We start from the raw sequence: 18,715 nt of genomic DNA, 5'->3' as shown, positions 1-18,715 counted from the left end.
CACACACACACACTCACACACCCACAAACTCACTCACTGGACCGTAACAAACTCTGTATCTTCATGTCAACCTGAAGCTCTCATATTTTAAACTGAAAAGTCTTACAGACACCCTGTATGTTCAGAACAGTATTATATACACACTATACACACTGTACACAGTACTATGTGTACACAATGTACACACACTGTACACAGTACTATGTGCACACACTATACACACTGTACACAGTACTATGTGTACACAATGTACACACACTGTACACAGTACTATGTGCACACACTGTACACACACTATACACACTGTACACAGTACTATGTGCACACACTGTACACACACTATACACACTGTGCACAGTACTATGTGTACACATTTTACACACACTATACACACTGCACTGTGTGTACAGATACATGATAGTGTGTGAGGTGTTTTCAGCGCCCTCTAGTGGCGACTGCAGGAACTGTGACAGAGTGACGAGAGACATCATGGAAACAAAGAAAAAGGTCCCCATCATCTGGACAGCTGTTTGTGTCCCGCATGTAAAAATTCTGTGTTGTTATTTTAAATGAAAGTTGCTCTCCATCATAACGACGACAGCTACGTAACCACCGGCAGAGTTATCTACACCTAACTAACCATTTCATGACAATCCATCCAAAACAATTCACTGGATTCCTCTGATTTAAACTCATAAAAAACACAAACACAGTTCTGTCTTCAGTCTCGTTTCCACCACTTTAATCTGTAATCACATCAAACTGCAGAAGCTCCAGATGTTCACTGAGTTCAGATTTACAGCAGATAGAAAAATATCATCTGGAATAATAAAAGTACAACAGCAGGATCAGTCAGCTCTGAACCTGCTTCAGTTAAACACTGAGGAAGATAATTCACGTCTTTTTATCACCAAACACGATCCAAACCAAAAGGAATTTCATGTTGAAACTCAAAGCTCTGAGTGGATGAAAGGTTGAAACTGAAAAGGAAAAAAAGAACATTATGATTTGAATATTAGCGTTCAATTAACATTAAGACATTGTTTACAAGTAAACTTTTCATTTTAGCATTTTTATTTTCTGTTCTTTTATTTAATTCACTCTCTATTTTTAGAATCCATTTCATTTAATATAATATATTCATTTCAATATCAAATTTGATTTGCTGATTTTCTCTTGTAGCAGACTAAAATTAAGAATGCATAAATTCATATAATAATAATTTTTATATTAATAAATAATTTATAGTATATATTTATAGAATTTTGTTTTGTGAAATTATCCTCCATTATTCAGTCAGGTCCCACAGAACGTTGTACTTTCCTCCACCAGTTTGAACTAAGAACAATCTGAACTGCAGCAGCTTCATCACTAAATCAAACATTTGTTAAACCTGCTTCGGGCTTCTTTTATCATCAGATCTTAACATTATTTTTGTTTTGTTCTGTTTGTTGCTGTGGTGTTGCAGCTCTAACCTCCAGCAGACCTCCGTGAAGAAGAGTTCCCTTCATGAGCTTTTGGTCCCGGGACGGTTCCACATGAAGGTTACACACCGTAACCTGAGATCCACGAGTGGAGGGGAAACTACTCTGCAGTCTTCAGATCCAACAGCCAATCAGAGCAAAGTTAAACTCAACTGAACTGATGTCTGGACGGATTATAAAGTTTTCTATTGTGTTTCTACAGTTGTTCTGTGTGAAGGTAACTTAGCAACCACTTTCCTGAACTTCTGTTGTAGTTCATCAAGCTTATTCTTACTGAAGCTCACCAGTAAACTCACAGACTGAATTCAGCTAACTTAGCTGGTAATGTTTGAAATCAGCTAGCTGAGCTAACACAGCTAATACTGTATGAATCCGGCTAGCTGAGTAAACACTGTATAACGTCCAGCTAGCTCAGCTAACACAGTATAAAGTCCAGCACCACTTTGGTTCAGCGGGCCTCCTGAGGCCAGAATGTAGGTTTGTCAGCTGCATATCAGGTGTCTAAACTGGACCTAGATGGTAAACAGAGGGTAACAGGCAGCTGGTCAGCACGATGCCGTTTGTTGTTGTTCATCTGTTGCCATGGAAGCCATCCTTGTCTTTAACTATGAGGTGTGACGGTGTAGTTCCAGACTCAGATTGGCCGGCAGCAGTCAGAGGCAGGTAAATGTGGCAGTGAAGCCAAAGTGCCTCAATCAGTATGCTGCTGGTTCTAACCAAGAATCCATCTGAATACTCCTGTCCTTTGGTCTGATCCAGACTGAGCCGACCCTGCTGCGTGTTCAGCTGCTGAACTCTGGAGGCCTGCAGACCCTAAAACACAGACTGAATGTGAAAACTTTTACTTTCTCTTGTTATGACACTTACTCTGCATACCTGGGTACATCTTGTATACCTGGGTAAACCCTGTATACCTGGGTAGAACCTGTATACCTGGGTAAACCCTGTATACCACGGGTACACCTTGTATACCTGGGTACACCCTGTATACCTGGGTACAACCTGTATACCTGGGGTACACCCTGTATACCTGGGGTACACCTTGTATACCTGGGTACACTCTGTATACCTGGGTACACCCTGTATACCTGGGGTACACCTTGTATACCTGGGTACACCCTGTATACCTGGGGTACACCCTGTATACCTGGGTACAACTTGTATACCTGGGTAAACCCTGTATACCTGGGTACACTCTGTATGCTTGGGTACACTCTGTATACCTGGGGTACACCCTGTATACCTGGGTACACCCTGTATACCTGGGGTACACCTTGTATACCTGGGTACACTCTGTATACCTGGGTACACCCTGTATACCTGGGTACAACCTGCATACCTGGGTACACCCTGTATACTTGGGTACACTCTGTATTCCTGGGGTACACCCTGCATACCTGGGGTACACCTTGTATACCTGGGTACACTCTGTATGCTTGGGTACACTCTGTATACCTGGGGTACACCCTGTATACCTGGGTACACCCTGTATACCTGGGTACACCCTGTATACCTGGGTACACCCTGTATACCTGGGTACAACCTGTATACCTGGGTACACTCTGTATACTTGGGTACACCCTGTATACCTGGGTAAAACCTGTATACCTGGGTACATTCTGTATACCTGGGTAAAACCTGTATACCTGGGTACACTCTGTATACTTGGGTACAACCTGTATACCTGGGTACACTCTGTATACTTGGGTACACCCTGTATACCTGGGTACAACCTGTATACCTGGGTACACTCTGTATACTTGGGTACAACCTGTATACCTGGGTACACTCTGTATACTTGGGTACACCCTGTATACCTGGGTACAACCTGTATACCTGGGTACACTCCGTATACCTGGGTACACCCTGTATACCTGGGTACACTCCGTATACCTGGATACACCCTGTATACCTGGGTACAACCTGTATACCTGGGTACACCCTGTATACCTGTGTACAGCCTATATACCTGGGGTACACCCTGTATACCTGGGTACACCCTGTATACCTGGGTACAGTATATATACCTGGGGTACACCCTGTATACCTGGGATACACTCTGTATACCTGGGTACACCCTGTATACCTGGAGTACACCCTGTATACCTGGGTACACCCTGTATACCTGGGTACAGCCTATATACCTGGGGTACACCCTGTATATCTGGGATACACTCTGTATACCTGGGTACACCCTGTATACCTGGAGTACACCCTGTATACCTGGGGTACACCCTGTATACCTGGGTACACCCTGTATACCTGGGTACACCCTGTATACCTGGGGTACACCCTGTATACCTGGGTACACTCTGTATACCTGGGTACACCCTGTATACCTGGGGTACACCCGGTATACTTGGGTACACTCTGTATACCTGGGTACACCCTGTATACCTGGGGTACACCCTGTATACCTGGGTACACCCTGTATACCTGGGGTACTCCCTGTATACCTGGGTACACCCTGTATACCTGGGGCAAACTTTGTTGGTGTGTGACTCACCAGCTGCTGTTAGGACCAGAGGATGAAGGCCAAAGAGAAGAATAGAAACAGAAATAAAAACTGGAACAAGAAGAAGAGTAGAGTCAGCTAAACATCAGCTTTTACAGTACACAACACAGCACAACACAGCACAACGCAGCACAACACAACACAACACAACACAACACAACACAACACAACAGTTTTTTTTTCTTTCAGTGTGTACCTTCTCCTCCAGCTCTTTAATCTGTCTTTTCTGTGCTTCTATAAATTCCTCCAGCTCCTTGTTCCTCTGTTGAACACAAACAACAGGAAACATACAGGACTACACTTTAACTGCTGACCTGTAGTCAAAACATGTTGTTTCAAAGTTCACCTTATTTTTTTAATGTTCACGTGTTTGATTGTTTCTAAATCGTTTCAATTTGACCTGTTGTGTGAGTTGCAGCAGCTCCATCCTGTCTCGGAGGATCTGGACGTCTCTCTCTCTCAGCTCACACATCACAGTCCGTTTCCATTGGTCCATCGCTCTCCGTAGCCCCTCCCTCTCCTCGTCCGTCAGAGTTTCAGACAGATGACCCTCCTCCACCTTTAATCCCTCCATCCTGTACTGCTCCTCCTGCTTCAGAGCCTCAAACAGCATGGCCTCCAGCTCCAGGATCCTCTGATCAATGACATGTTTTAGAAACCATGTTTAGGAAACCATCTCCAAAAGGTAATAAAGAGGAACTGTTAATTCTGTTTTTACTGGCTGCGCTTATTGGATTACTGCACTGACATTTTGCACACATGTTGTTCATAATTTAGAGATGCATTTCAGACTCGTTGGGGCTCTTGTGTGTACATGAATGTGTCAAATACGTTCAAATGAGCAAGAAGAAAATGATCTAATGTTGCACATGTTGGTCATGAAAGATGCCAAACGCTGGCTACTTGTTTTTCTCATTTTAGCTCGTCAAACTGACCTTATGTGCCTGATCCATGGACTGCTTCCTGTAGTCCAACTCTTCATCCAGGTAACCTTTCTGTTTACTGAACAGATCCTAGCAAACAGCACACATGAGTCAAAGGTCACCTATCACACCAACAACCTTCTGTTTCATTCAGCTGGCAGCAAATTCATGTAAAGCAGAAAATCTGAACCCAAATGACGACTGGCAATAATAAATTCAAACGAGTTTCCAAAATGTCAAGTTGTAGTACTTTTCAGAACAACTGTTACTTTGAGCTCTCCTCATGGATTTTAGATCTGCCATCAATATCTGATTCAGGCTGAGAAAATAATAATAATAATAAACAACAACACCAATCACTGATGTATGCGTGTGGTCATTTCCAAAATGGTGAATGATTTTTGTGTTTTATTTATTTGACTTGTTTTATTTTTCACCTTCTCACTCTCAATGTCCAACATCTTCTGCTGCAGAGCCGACTTCGTCACTTCGATAGACTCCAACCACTGACCAGAGACAGACAGGTAGAGACAGACTTTTAGATACTTCAAACACTGACTTTTATCAACAGAAGCTTCTGAAGGCTGGTGCAGTTTCACCTTCTCTGCCAGAGTGAGCACCGTCCTGGCCTGGATCACCACCACCTGCTCGTCATTGGACAGATTCTGTAGGAAGACAAACAACAACAACAATAACAACACATCAACAACACGGCCATGTTTTTAGTCATCTGTCTGTCAATCATGAGACAACATCAACGTGTCATCATAATAATCTATTAAAACACATCAATGAGTGAACAACAGAAGGAGGAGTGGAGTAAACTGAGCGACCTGCTGGTTCTGATCGTAGTTTAGGGCCCAAACAATCTCAGGGTTGAACATGAACTCTGAGCTGATTTACCCTCAGATGGGAAACTCTGAGTTTCTGCTTCCAGAACAGCTGATCAGTTCAGCGGGATATATCTGAGTGAAGCACCACTGCTGTTAAAAGGCAGAGTCACCATGGCAACAGATAAAACAAATGGTTGAACTGTAAATCCTAATGCGAGTTACAACACATGTTTAGAAATAAAAAGCATCACGGTTGCATCTGCAGATGCATCTGCAGAGAGAATCAACTGCCTTGAATTTAGTTTATTTATCTCAGATTTCATCACAAGTCTAATATTACAGGTGTAAACTGGTGATATGGTTTTGAAGCTAAACTTTATTCATTTAGTTGTGATCCTGAACATGAAATATAAGAACATAGTTCAAACAGCAGGACTGAGGTGGAATAGGCTCAGGGCTGATTTCATTTGATTAATATTTTGAGTGATTTCAGTAGATGTTTCAGTGCCAGGGTCACTTTCCTTTTTACTCTGCAGACTACAGCTTTACTGATCTGCTCTGCATCAACATGATGAAGAAAACTCTCCTCTGCTCCGATGTGAGAGCTTGTCCATGTGTGTTCTACCTTTAAAAACCTCCTGAAGACCCAGCTCTTCAGAGAGGACCTTCTCTCCTAGCACCACACCACAACTCTACTCCTTAAAGAATCCTCACTAGCACTTATTGCTGCACTAACGCCTCTTATCACACTATATCTTGATTGTTTCCCTTTTTTCTGTAAGTCGCCTCGTATTAAAGCATCTGCTACATGATTAAATGTCAGTATTAATTTGCAGAGTGTTAAAAGGGCCCGAGTCAGAGTGGAGGGTTTAAAGACACGACACAGATGCATAAAAGTGTTAATCTTACACAGTCAGTGTGTAACAAACTAATATACAAACACGATTGTGATTCTGACTCACAGTAACCTGCTGATTAATGTGTTTCTGCGCTTTGAATCAGTGAGGAAAGGAAACGTGTCTGTTTCTGAAAGAGGAGGAGATGCAGAGAAACTCAGAGTTTGTTGAAGAAAACCTGCAGAGAGCAGGCTAGCTTCCCAGAGTCAGTTACCACAGCAACCCAGCCTGAACTGAAGGTACCTCCCTTTCTGGAACGGGAACCCAGAGTTTCCCTCATTTCAGGGTTAACAAACTCAGAGTTTTCTGGAACAGGCCCCAGGTCCAAACATAAAACACATACATGTACAAAATAAATGCAACATACACTTACGGCGTTATCTCCCAGAATGTCCAGTTTCTTCATCAACTCACTGATCACAATATCCTGAAGAACAACAACAAATATCACTCATGATTACTCAGGTGTATTTACAGGTGTATTCAGGTGTGTTTACAGGTGTACTCAGGTGTGATTACAGGTGTACTCAGGTGTGTTCACAGGCGTACTCAGGTGTACTGTTACTCACAGGGATTCCCTCTGTCTCACAGTAGATCTGTAGAGGACTGAGGCCTTCTGGGAAATGTAGTTGTTTGAAGTTAATGGCCGGTGAGCGTCGCTCCCTCTCCTTAACAACAAAAATGGTTTCCATAGAGACAGACGTGTGTCAATCTCAATCTTTCACTTGTCTACGTTGTTGTTGTTTACCTCTGTCTGACTGTGTGAACCTGTTGTTATTTACCTCTGTCTGACTGTTGGAACTTGTTGTTGTTTTCCTCTGTCTGACTGTGTAAACTTGTTGTTGTTTACCTTTGTCTGACTGTTGGAACATGTTGTTGTTTACCTTTGACTGTGTGAACCTGTTGTTGTTTACCTCTGTCTGACTGTGTGAACCTGTTGTTGTTTACCTCTGTCTGACTGTTTGTACTTGTTGTTGTTTACCTTTGTCTGACTGTGTGAACCTGTTGTTGTTTACCTCTGTCTGACTGTTGGAACCTGTTGTTGTTTACCTCTGTCTGACTGTTGGAATCTGTTGTTGTTTACCGCTGTCTGACTGTTTGAACCTGTTGTTATTTACCTTTGTCTGACTGTGTGAATCTGTTGTTGTTTACCTCTGTCTGACTGTGTGAACCTGTTGTTATTTACCTTTGTCTGACTGTGTGAATCTGTTGTTGTTTACCTCTGTCTGACTGTGTGAACCTGTCGTTGTTTACCTCGAGCTCTAAGATCCTGAACTCCAGCAGTTCGTTCTGATCTCGGATGTCCTGGATTTCGTTCTCCAGTTGCATCTCTTCTCTTTCCATCTGCTTCACCTGAACATGTCAGAAATATTCACAAATCCCAGAAGGCTGTTTGTAAACATTCACACTGAATGATGTAGACATGAGTTTCGTATACATATATATATATAAAGTTGCTTCACCTTTTCCACCAGCTCCTGATTCCTCTGATACAACGCCTGCTTCTCTTCCACCCACTTCACATCCTGACAGACAGACAGGAGAAGAGAGAGACAGGAAGACAGACAGCAGTCAGCGGTTCTTAAATAAGTATTACTTAGATCTCAAACCTTGAGGGTTCCTGTTCTATGCTCTATGTTCTGAGTTCTATGTCCTATTGTCTGAGTTCTATGTTCTATGTTCTACATTGGAGGTGATCGGTCATGAACCAGAGAGAGCCAACAATCCGCATGTGTCTATTCAAACTATTCACCTGAGCAGGTGGAATCACCTGATCAGAGTTTTTGTTCCAATTGGTTTGAATCTACAGTTCTGTTTGTAAACAAACAACAGCCTCATAAACAAACAAACACCTGTACTGCTGTCTGGCTCTTCATGGAACACGATTGGTCACTCTGTTCTACGTTCTACTGTTTGTTCTACCTCTCTCTCGCTCTCATTGGTTCTTTGCCCGTCCGATCAGCATGATGACAGGAGTTTAGCCTGGAACCAATCAGAATGCAGATAATATCCTCACCTGGACCATGGACCAATCATATGGGTTGTTTCTGTTTGTTTCTGTTTGAACCTAGAGCTACGAGTTCAACACACCAAAGTATCTGTTCATCATCTGGCTTCACCAAACAAACAGTCAGACAGCACCTCAGTGAACCAGGTGAACCAAGGGCCTGTTCCAAGTAGCCGGTTTTCTGAAGCCATTTTTTTATCATAACATTCTCCGGCCTGACTTCTGAAACATTACACACGTCGACATGCTCTCATGTCAAAGCAAATTATTTGCATTGCATTTGTTTAAATAAGCCATTTTAAATAAGCCATGAGCCTAATACACCTCAGTCCTACCTGTTGAACTATGTTCTTATATTTCATTTTCAGCTGCTTCCATGTCAGGATTACAACTAAATTAATCAAATTTAGGTTCAATCCCATTTTGCCAGTTTTCACCTGTAATATTATACTATACTATTATACTGTGTTGTAACTCATCGTATGTTCGTGTGAGGATCTCAATTCAACTACTTGTTTTAGCTGCTGCCATGGTGAATCGTTAATGATGCCTGTTTATAGTCGTGGTGCACGCTGTTACTCAGAGTGAACCTCCTCTGAGTTGATTGAGTTAAATCAGCTCAGAGTTCAGTCTCTAGACTGAGAGGTTGTTGAACCTTCTACTTGGAACGGGGCCGAGGTGAACCAGGTGAGCCAGGTAAACCAGGTGAAAAAGTTTAATTTAAGCAAAGTATGAAAAAGTTTCATTTGAGTGTGTGTGTGTGTGTGTGTTAGTTACCAGTCCTTGTTGTTTGAGTGCTGACTCCAGATCTGCAACTCTGGTTTCATATCGACTGATTTCATTCAGCAGCTGCTCTCTGGTCTGAAACACAGGGAACATAACCATCAACCTGCTGCGGCCTTGCTGTAAACCTGCTTCCTGTTTCTGAGGGTTAGAGTTACCTTATCAACCTGTTATCACTAACAGTTTATGTGTCAGCTGTAATTAAACCTCTTCTCTCCTGCGCTCCCAGAACACAGGGTGGTTCCTCGTCTCCCCCTGAAGAACCACAGCCTTCAGTAATCAGGCTCCTCTCCTGTAGAACCATCTTCCAGTTTCACTTTCTCCTTTTTTAAGTGTACCTCTTCTTATGTTCTTTGATAGAGCCTATAATTGATGCTGATCAGCCCGTAGTTATGCTGCTCTAGACTTAGCCTAGACTGTGTCTAGACTGAGCTCCTCTCTTCATCTTTACATCTAATAATTTGGGATTTGTAATTTTGGGCTGTATATACAGGATCAAATAGAATCGAACCATCAAACTGTTAGTGTTGGTAATACAGATTTTAGGCTCTGTTGCTGCCTTGCTCAGAGGTTGGGTCACCTTGATTTCCTTCTCAGCGTCGTAGTTTCCTCCACTTGTCTCCGTCAGCAGAGCGTAGGCTCGCTGCAGCGCCTGATACTCCTGAGTCAGCTGACGGTAACGAAACTCTGCCTCCTCACGTACACACACCTGAAACACAAAAAACAGATATTCTCTCAGTTTAAAGGTGAGTTAAGATTGTCAAAAATAATTAGTAATTGTAACGAATAATATGACTAAATCTTTTCTCGATCATGTCTGGATAGGGCACCACTCTGTCAATTTAACTAAATCAGTCTCATAAAATTACTAATATATTAATTTGGAATAACTGATAATAACTATGACCAAATGCAATATCAATACTTAATAAAGGTTGAAGGATTTTGAGTTATTTTCATAGAAGAGGTTGGCATCGTTGGCGTGGCTGTGGCCCAGTTGGTAGAGCGTTCGTCCAGCGACTGGAGGGTTGGTGGTTCGATCCCTGACCATGGCAGCCTACATGTTGAAGTATCCTTGAGCAAGATACTGAACCCCAAATTGCTCCTCATCCTGGGTTCATCGGTGTGTGAATGAATTCCCAATGGTGGTAGGTATATGTTATAAGTGGCACCTGTATGAATGTGTGTGTGAATGGGTGAATGAGAGCAGTCTGTAATGTGAAGCGCTTTGAGTGGTTGCAAAGTGACTAGAAAAGCGCTATATAAGTGCAGGTCCATTTACCATGAATTTACCATCATCCACTGTTGTGCAACTGCTTAGCGTTCCCACGGCCGACAGTGTGTGCGTACCTCATCTGGTTCAGTATCTGGAGTTCTGTCAGTGTGGAAAGACAAAGATGATCCATCTGAGTCCACCGACGCTTCTTCATCATAACCATAGAAGGTCTCTATGACCTGCATGAGAAAAGGAACAAAACTTCAAATCATCAAACTGAAGCAGTGATGCCTGCTCAGACTGCCTGCAGAAGAAGTATAAAAGCTGAGTGTGTATGTGCAAATTAAGTACCATGCCTCACACATACAAGCAGCAGTGTGTTACAGCAGCAGTGTGTTACAGTAACAGTGTGTTACAGTAATAGTTGCACTCAGTAGTAACAGAACAGTCACATTAATATTAGGACAAAGACACAGGTGAACAGTCTCACCCTGCAGGCTCTGAAGGTCCGTCTCCTCTTCACTGATTCCCGTCTGTATCTCAGCAACATGTCTCTCTCCTGGAGGAAACACACAGCAACATGATCATCCATCCATCCATCCATCCATCCATCCAAGCCACCCACCCAGTGTTTTTTAAACATTAATTTGACAACATCATGGACACTAAGAGTACATGTAGTAGTACTGACGGTAGTACTACTAAATACTTACAATAACATTCTTTACATAACCTGCTGTCTCCAGTGCCTGAAAGCAAACAAAGTTTGGTTTGAAATCTTGTTACCACAACATACCAGTATTATAGGTATGAGAGCATGTGAAAGATTGTCTTTGTTCAGGTAGTATTAGTATTACATATTAATAACATATTATAAAAGTTTAACTGAAGTATTAAAAGTATAAACTGAAGTATTAACAGTATTAACTGAAGTATTGAGAGTATTAGATGAAGTATTAACAGAATTAACTGAAGTATTAACAGTATTAACTAAAGTAGAAATTGTAGTAGTAGTAATACCTTGGAGAGGTCTTCTATGATGTGTTGTTGTTCTGAAACTTGTAACCGTAGAAACTCCATCTCTCTCTCGTCCTGGCTGTAACCATGGTAACTGGTGGAGTGACTGCGGTCCAGGTCATTCAGAGAACTTGGCCTCCTCTGGAACACAGAACCAGAGCGGGGTACAGGTCTGTTGGGTTGTGGGGGTACAGGTCTGTCTGCTGTTGTAGGTATGGTTCTGTTGGGCGTTATGGGGTATGGGTCTGTCTGGTGTTGTGGGTATGGGTCTGTTGGGCGTTATGGGGTATGGGTCTGTCTGGTGTTGTGGGTACGGGTCTGTCTGGTGTTGTGGGTATGGTTCTGTTGGGCGTTATGGGGTATGGGTCTGTCTGGTGTTGTGGGTATGGGTCTGTTGGGCGTTATGGGGTATGGGTCTGTCTGGTGTTGTGGGTACGGGTCTGTCTGGTGTTGTGGGTATGGGTCTGTCTGGTGTTGGGGGGTACGGGTCTGTCTGGTGTTGTGGGTATGGGTCTGTCTGGTGTTGTGGGTATGGGTCTGTCTGATGTTGTGGGGTATGGGTCTGTCTGGTGTTGTGGGTATGGGTCTGTCTGATGTTGTGGGTATGGGTCTGTCTGATGTTGTGGGGTACGGGTCTGTCTGATGTTGTGGGTATGGGTCTGTTGGGTGTTGTGGGGTATGGGTCTGTTGGGTGTTGTGGGGTACGGGTTTGTCTGGTGTTGTGGGGTACGGGTCTGTCTGGTGTTGTGGGTACGGGTCTGTCTGGTGTTGTGGGTATGGGTCTGTCTGGTGTTGTGGGGTACGGGTCTGTCTGGTGTTGTGGGTATGGGTCTGTTGGGTGTTGTGGGGTACGGGTCTGTCTGATGTTGTGGGGTACGGGTCTGTTGGGTGTTGTGGGGTACGGGTCTGTCGGGCATTGTGTCGTGCGACGGTACGGGGTCAGAGTTACCATAGTTACCATCTCCATGTTCTCCTGGGTGACGAAGCGCAGCTTGTTGTCGAGGCGACGCAGCGACAAAGCCAGCTCCTCATTCTTCCGGCTCAGACGTTTGTTTTTGTCCAGCAGAGGAAGAAACTGACTCTCTGTCTCCCTCAGACGCTTCAGCTGCACCAGAGAACAAAGACACAATAAAAATACAAAAAGGTAAATCTAAATGTAGCAGAAACAGCCAGAGGAGAACTGTGTCACTGTGAGATCCAGTTTGGGTTCTAACCTCAGAAGTGAAGACAGATAAATGTGTGTGTGTGTTCATGTGTGTGTTACCAGTTCATTGCGTTCTTCAGACAGCAGAGCGTTTCGATCCTCCAACTTCCTGACGACGGCGCTGAGCTCAGCGATTTTTAACTGAAACCTGCGCGTGTCCCGGTCGTCCTGAGACTGAACACACACACACACACGCAGACACACGCAGACACACGCAGACACACACACACGGAATCAATATGAAAAATATCTGAAAAATAAGAACATGAAGCTGTTTGACGACTTTATGAGAAACATTTAAACACAGAAGAAGAATCAGCGACTCCTCCAGCTGAACGACTTCATTAGACGATTCAACAGAAACACAGAGAGCTGATTGGTGGACAACGTCTGCGGCCGGACGTCACAACACGTTCACCTGGTTTTCACTTTCTCTAACAACCGATAGCGGTCTGATGAAGTTGTAAGTCGAGCAGTGGTCATTTGATTAGTGATGTCATGGAGTTAACATGCAGTACGAGGAGAGGCAGGGCTTACGATGTGAGGAGAAGTGTTAGGGGCGGGGTTAGGGGTGTGGCCTGGGGGGGTTAGTCCCGCCCTCTGAGCATCTCTCAGCGCTGCGATTTGCTGCTCGGCAGCCTGAGTCTGCAGCTGGAGACGGTGGGCGTGTCCCGCCTGCAGCCCCAGGGCCTTATCCAAAACACTGACCGCTCGGTCCTTCAGCTTTATCTCATCCATCTGCACACAGACAGGTCAGAGAGACAGACAGATTAGAGATAGACAGGTCGGAGATACAGACTGGTTAGAGAGACAGACCGGTTAGAGACAGGCAGGTACACTCACAGGTAGACCCACAGACAGGTCAGAGAAACAGACAGGTTAGAGGGGGTGGGGTCAGACGGACAGGGTAGGGGCCGGGGTCAGGCAGACAGGTAGGGGTCGGGGTCAGGCAGACAGGTAGGGGGCGGGGTCAGGCAGATTGATGGAGGACCTGAAGATGTTCGGACTGAAACTTGTAATCTGATTAGATTTATTTTAACTTTCTTTAAAATAAGTCAGGCGTTAGACTGAGCCACAGCGGTGCCCTGACATCATCAGCTCGCTGATCAGACAAACGTCATGATTTACTGAACTGTCTGTGTGTGTGTGTGTGTGTGTGTGCTGTACCAGTCTGTAACATTCTGTGTCTGTTTTTCTTTGAATGGATTCATTCATTCATCAGTGAAACTGTTTTATATGTTTTGTATCCACAGTCTGTCCTCTGTCTGTCCTGTCCCTACTGTCGTCTGTCTGTCCACAGTCTGTCCTGACTCTGCTGTCCACAGTCTCTCAGTCTGTCCACAGTCTGTCCACAGTGTCTCAGTCTGTCCACAGTCTCTCAGTCTGTCCACAGTGTCTGGATGTTGTGATTTGTTTTTGAGATGAATTGACTTAAAAAAGTCTTTATAAGTTTATATTACTTTGTAATAAATGTTTTGTATAATAAATAATAATGCTCCGAACAGGTTTTAGAAGTGAAGCAGTTGTTTGTTTGTTTGTTGTTGATGGAGGAGGTGTTGTAACCACGGTGATATGAAAGGATATTATGGTCTGGAACAGACTGGAGAGACATAAAGAGGTTTTAGCGGCTGGTGAACGACTTCTTGTTGCTGATTAAACGTCAGTTTGAGGACTCGAATACGTGATGATGTCATCGCAGAGATAGCCGCTAGCTAACTGTTGTTGTTGTTACCCAGTTAGCACAGTTAGCGGTGCAGCTAACACAGATTCAGCTCTGACGGTCAGGAGACGCTGATGTCTTCTTTAACCAGCTGGTTTTAGATTCTAAAATATGTTGTTACAGAGTTACGGAGCCTCATGGAGACAGCTAGGAAACTTAAAATATAAAAACAATTTCTTATTTCTGTCTACCACCAGGTTATAATACCTTTAATATCTATGAATACACTACAGAGTATTCCAGCTGAGACAGAACCACAGAAACCTGTCTCAGCTGTGGACATCAGTGTGTCTGGAGATGTCTGAGTCCCCAGAGATAAATGTGAGGAGACAGCATGCGGCATCTCATACCAGGCGGCGGATCTCCCTCTCGCAGTCCCTCTTGGTCCTGTTAAGCTCTTCCTGGTGTTGGTGATGAGCCGATCGCAGTTCGGCTGCTCGGGCCTGGCAGGCCTGCTGAGCCGACAGCAGAGCCTCCTCCACGCTCCTCTTCGCTCCTCTCTGCTCCTGCACCTCCTGCTGGAGGCGACAACGCTCCGCTTCCCAGCTCCTCCTTGCCTCCTCCACCTCCACCAGCAGGGCGCTCCTCACCTGAGGACGGGAACAGAGAGGTCAGAGGGGACAGAGAGGACAGACAGGACAGACATAGTATTACAGTCACTCTGGTTGAGTTCTTGGTTAAACACCTCACCTTCATGTATCACATGTCAGTCTGACCTGTCAATCAAGCTGAAACCACACCTACTTCCTACAGACACTGACTGAACCAGAACAACTCTGCTCTACTGGTCCTCAGGTTAATCTTGCTTTATACAGTCTTATATGAAACGAACTTTACTAACCTTTGATTTGCTCACACACTGATTTACATAATGTACTTTAAGTTGGCTTTAACAAGAACACAGCTTTGTACGAGCTCACACAGCCAGGCCCAGGTCATCCCTTCACAGCATGAGTTTTATGACTCTTTGTGTGACAAGTCTCTCTCTCTCTCTCTCTCACACACACACACACACACACACACATTTTCGCCTACATTAGATTAGACTTTGTAGATCTCTATACTCTATAGATTTGTGCTTTTATTTGCTTTACTTACTACAGACAGAGAGACAGACAGACAGGTGTGCAGACAGACAGACAGACAGACAGGCAGGTGTCTCACCTTGTCCGTGGACCCGTCTCTCAGCGTGAGGACCAGAGAGTTGAGACGTTGAATCTCTCCGTCTTTGATCTTGATGACCCTCATGAGCTCCATCTCATGTTGCCGTAGTAACGTCTCGCGGGTCACAGCGAGCTCCTTCTGCTTCTCCTCGTGCAGTTTGGTCTTCAGCTCCGTGACGGCGAGTGTGGCGCGGTGATGCTCCGCCTTCAGCTCCTGACTCTTCTCTCTCTCCAGGCGGCTCACCTGAGGACAGACGGTCACAGGTCAGAGGTCAGAGGTCAGCTGGTCCCTGAGGAGCTCTGGGATCTGTAGTCCTCACCTTGTTCTTCTCATGTTGTAGTTCTATCTGGATGTCCGTCAGTTTGGCTCTCAGCTCCTCATTGGCTGCTTGTAGAGTTGCCATGGCGTCAGGTCGCTCCCCCTTCCCTCGTCCCCCCGCTCCTCTCTTTGACATCACCGCCTGCAGGCTCCGCCCCCTCTGAGCTGTCAATCAGAAGTTTGGCTACATCGGGACCTGAGCACACACACATCTCATAAGTTGCTAGGACCTCTGTGCTGTGTTCATGTGCTGTCAGAATAATTGGAAAATTTAGAACATGACAGAAAGTTCACATGAAGTCAGAACAACAACTTATTGGTCCAGATTCCCGTCTCACCTGTTTCCTTTGTGGTCACTCAGAGACTGTAAAGATCAGCTTAACAATGACGAATTAAAGCTCACCAAGACTGGAAATGGTTTTACCGAGGAGCACCTGAATGCACCGCAGTGGAGTTCTATTATGATTCCTCAGAAACATGAGTGACATCATCATGTGGTCACAACCAAGCCTGGGAGACGATCAGGTCTCAACCCACCGGAAACCCACGCCAAGGAACGGATCATGTCCACAGACCTCATGAGACCCAGAGACCATGTCCAAAGACCTCCCACAGAGACCATGTCCAAAGACCTCATGTCCACACACCTCATGTCCACAGACACCATGTCAACACACATCATGTCCACAGTGATCATGTCCACAGAGACCATGTCCACAGACATCATGTACACAGAGATCATGTCCACAGACATCATGTCCACAGACATCATGTCCACAGAGATCATGTACACAGACATCATGTCCACAGACACCATGTCCACAAAGATCATGTCCACACACATCATGTCCACAGACACCATGTCCACAGACATCATGTCCACAAAGATCATGTCCACACACATCATGTCCACAGAGATCATGTATACAGACATCATGTCCACAGACACCATGTCCACAGACATCATGTCCACAGAGACCATGTCAACAGACATCATGTCCACAGACATCATGTCCACAGAGACCATGTCCACAGACATCATGTCCACAGAGACCATGTCCACAGACATCATGTCCACAGAGAAAGAACTGGTTCGAGATCAAGCACCAGCTCTGACCAAGACCCTGCACCTGCCTGGGTCGAAAAGGAGTAATTGTTCGGTCTTAGCTCAGGTTCTGTTTCAGGTTCCGCAGAGACCTGAACCACACAGGGACACACAGCTTTCCTGTCAAAAGTACCAGCAGTACAGAGTGTATCTGTGTGTGTGTGTGTGTGTGTGTGTGTGTGTGTTTGGCTAACAGTCAGCGTTGGTTCACCTGTTCTGCATCACACACTCGTCATCAGTTTCAGGTGTTCACACAGTGCAGCAGTACACACACACACACACACACACACACACACACACACACATACACACTTTCAGGCCTAACTGAAGACACACGGAAAGCAATAGATCACTCACCGTCCAATAGGAAGCCTCGGACACTGCATTTCTGTGTGTGAGTGAGTGTGTGTGTGTAGGTTAGCCTCCTATACTGATCATGCTAACAGCTAGCTTCACTGCAGCTCAGTGTGTATCAGTGTGTGTGTATCAGTGTGTGTGTGTGTGTGTGTGTGTGTGTGTGCTGCCAGCATCAGCCTCCCTCCACTCGTCTCTCTCTGCCTGTCTCTCTCTCTCTGCCTGTCTCTCTCACTCTCTGACCGCCTGTCTGTCTGTCTGTCTGTCTGTGTGTGTGTGTCTGTGTGTGTGTTAGCAGTTAGCAGGTAGCTGCTGTCAGTGTGTGTTTGTGAGTCGGAGCTGTTAGCATCTCTGCAGCCTCTCTGTCGTCATCCTCTCCTCCTCCTCCTCCTCCTCCTGCATCCCTCAGTCTCACACACACACACAGAGCTCTGTCTCCCTCTGCTGGACGCTCTGCACCATCACACCACCAGCATCTTCATCACACCATCATCATCATCATCATCATCATCACACCATCATCATCATCATCATCATCATCTTAATGATCATCACACCATCATCTTCATCACACCATCATCATCATCATCATCATCACATCATCATCATCATCATCACACCATCATCATCATCTTCATCATCAACACACCTCATCTTCATCACATCATCATCATCATCATCATCACACCATCACCTTAATGATCATCACACCATCATCTTCATCACACCATCATCATCATCTTCATCATCAACACACCTCATCTTCATCACATCATCATCTTCATCACACCATCATTTTCATCACACCATCATCTTCATCACACCATCATCATCATCTTCATCATCAACACACCTCATCTTCATCACATCATCATCTTCATCACACCATCATTTTCATTACACCTTATCATCATCACATCATCATCTTCATCACACCATCATCTTCATCACACCATCATCATCATCTTCATCATCAACACACCTCATCTTCATCACACCATCATCTTCATCACACCATCCCAGTGTGGTACGGCAGCCCAAGCGATCATTGGCGTCCCTCTCCAATCACTGATGGACATCTACACCTCCAGCTCCAGCCTGGCTCTGACCTTTAACCTTTTGCCCTCATGGTGGAGCTACGGGTGCATCAGGTCTAAAACAAACAGTTAAACAGT

At 44.8% G+C, this 18,715-nt stretch overlaps 1 protein-coding gene across 1 annotated transcript; it reads right to left on the bottom strand.

The window, feature by feature from the left end:
• Positions 1 to 730: 730 nt before the first annotated feature.
• Positions 731 to 17,684, bottom strand: jakmip3 (Janus kinase and microtubule interacting protein 3). The gene is made up of 24 exons (XM_059325228.1): positions 17,544 to 17,684; positions 16,083 to 16,277; positions 15,764 to 16,006; positions 14,950 to 15,189; positions 13,417 to 13,617; positions 12,940 to 13,053; positions 12,625 to 12,780; positions 11,679 to 11,816; positions 11,372 to 11,407; positions 11,149 to 11,217; positions 10,793 to 10,897; positions 10,023 to 10,151; positions 9,437 to 9,520; positions 8,115 to 8,177; positions 7,906 to 8,004; positions 7,221 to 7,319; positions 7,025 to 7,078; positions 5,522 to 5,587; positions 5,360 to 5,428; positions 4,935 to 5,012; positions 4,400 to 4,633; positions 4,196 to 4,261; positions 3,991 to 4,050; positions 731 to 2,297 (listed from the first exon to the last, which is right to left on the bottom strand). Exons 2-23 carry the CDS (start codon positions 16,215 to 16,217, stop codon positions 4,000 to 4,002), a joined length of 2,529 nt encoding a protein of 842 aa, XP_059181211.1. The 5' UTR covers positions 16,218 to 16,277; positions 17,544 to 17,684; the 3' UTR covers positions 731 to 2,297; positions 3,991 to 3,999.
• Positions 17,685 to 18,715: the final 1,031 nt, after the last annotated feature.

Source organism: Centropristis striata, chromosome 21 (genome assembly GCF_030273125.1).
Source record: "Centropristis striata isolate RG_2023a ecotype Rhode Island chromosome 21, C.striata_1.0, whole genome shotgun sequence".
NCBI lineage: Eukaryota > Metazoa > Chordata > Actinopteri > Perciformes > Serranidae > Centropristis > Centropristis striata.
The sequence above is the reverse complement of the archived record's forward strand: the minus strand, read 5'-3'. Positions and strand labels throughout refer to the sequence as shown.

Bases quoted from the DNA above. Each gene is read 5' to 3' on its own strand.
- jakmip3 (XM_059325228.1), bottom strand. From the start codon at position 16,217: ATGTCAAAGAGAGGAGCGGGGGGACGAGGGAAGGGGGAGCGACCTGAC. The intron at 8,005-8,114 runs GTGAAGCAACTT...TGACATGTTCAG, and splicing joins ATCAGGAGCTGGTGGAAAAG to GTGAAGCAGATGGAAAGAGA. The intron at 7,079-7,220 runs GTGAGTAACAGT...GTTGTTCTTCAG, and splicing joins GTGAGACAGAGGGAATCCCT to GATATTGTGATCAGTGAGTT.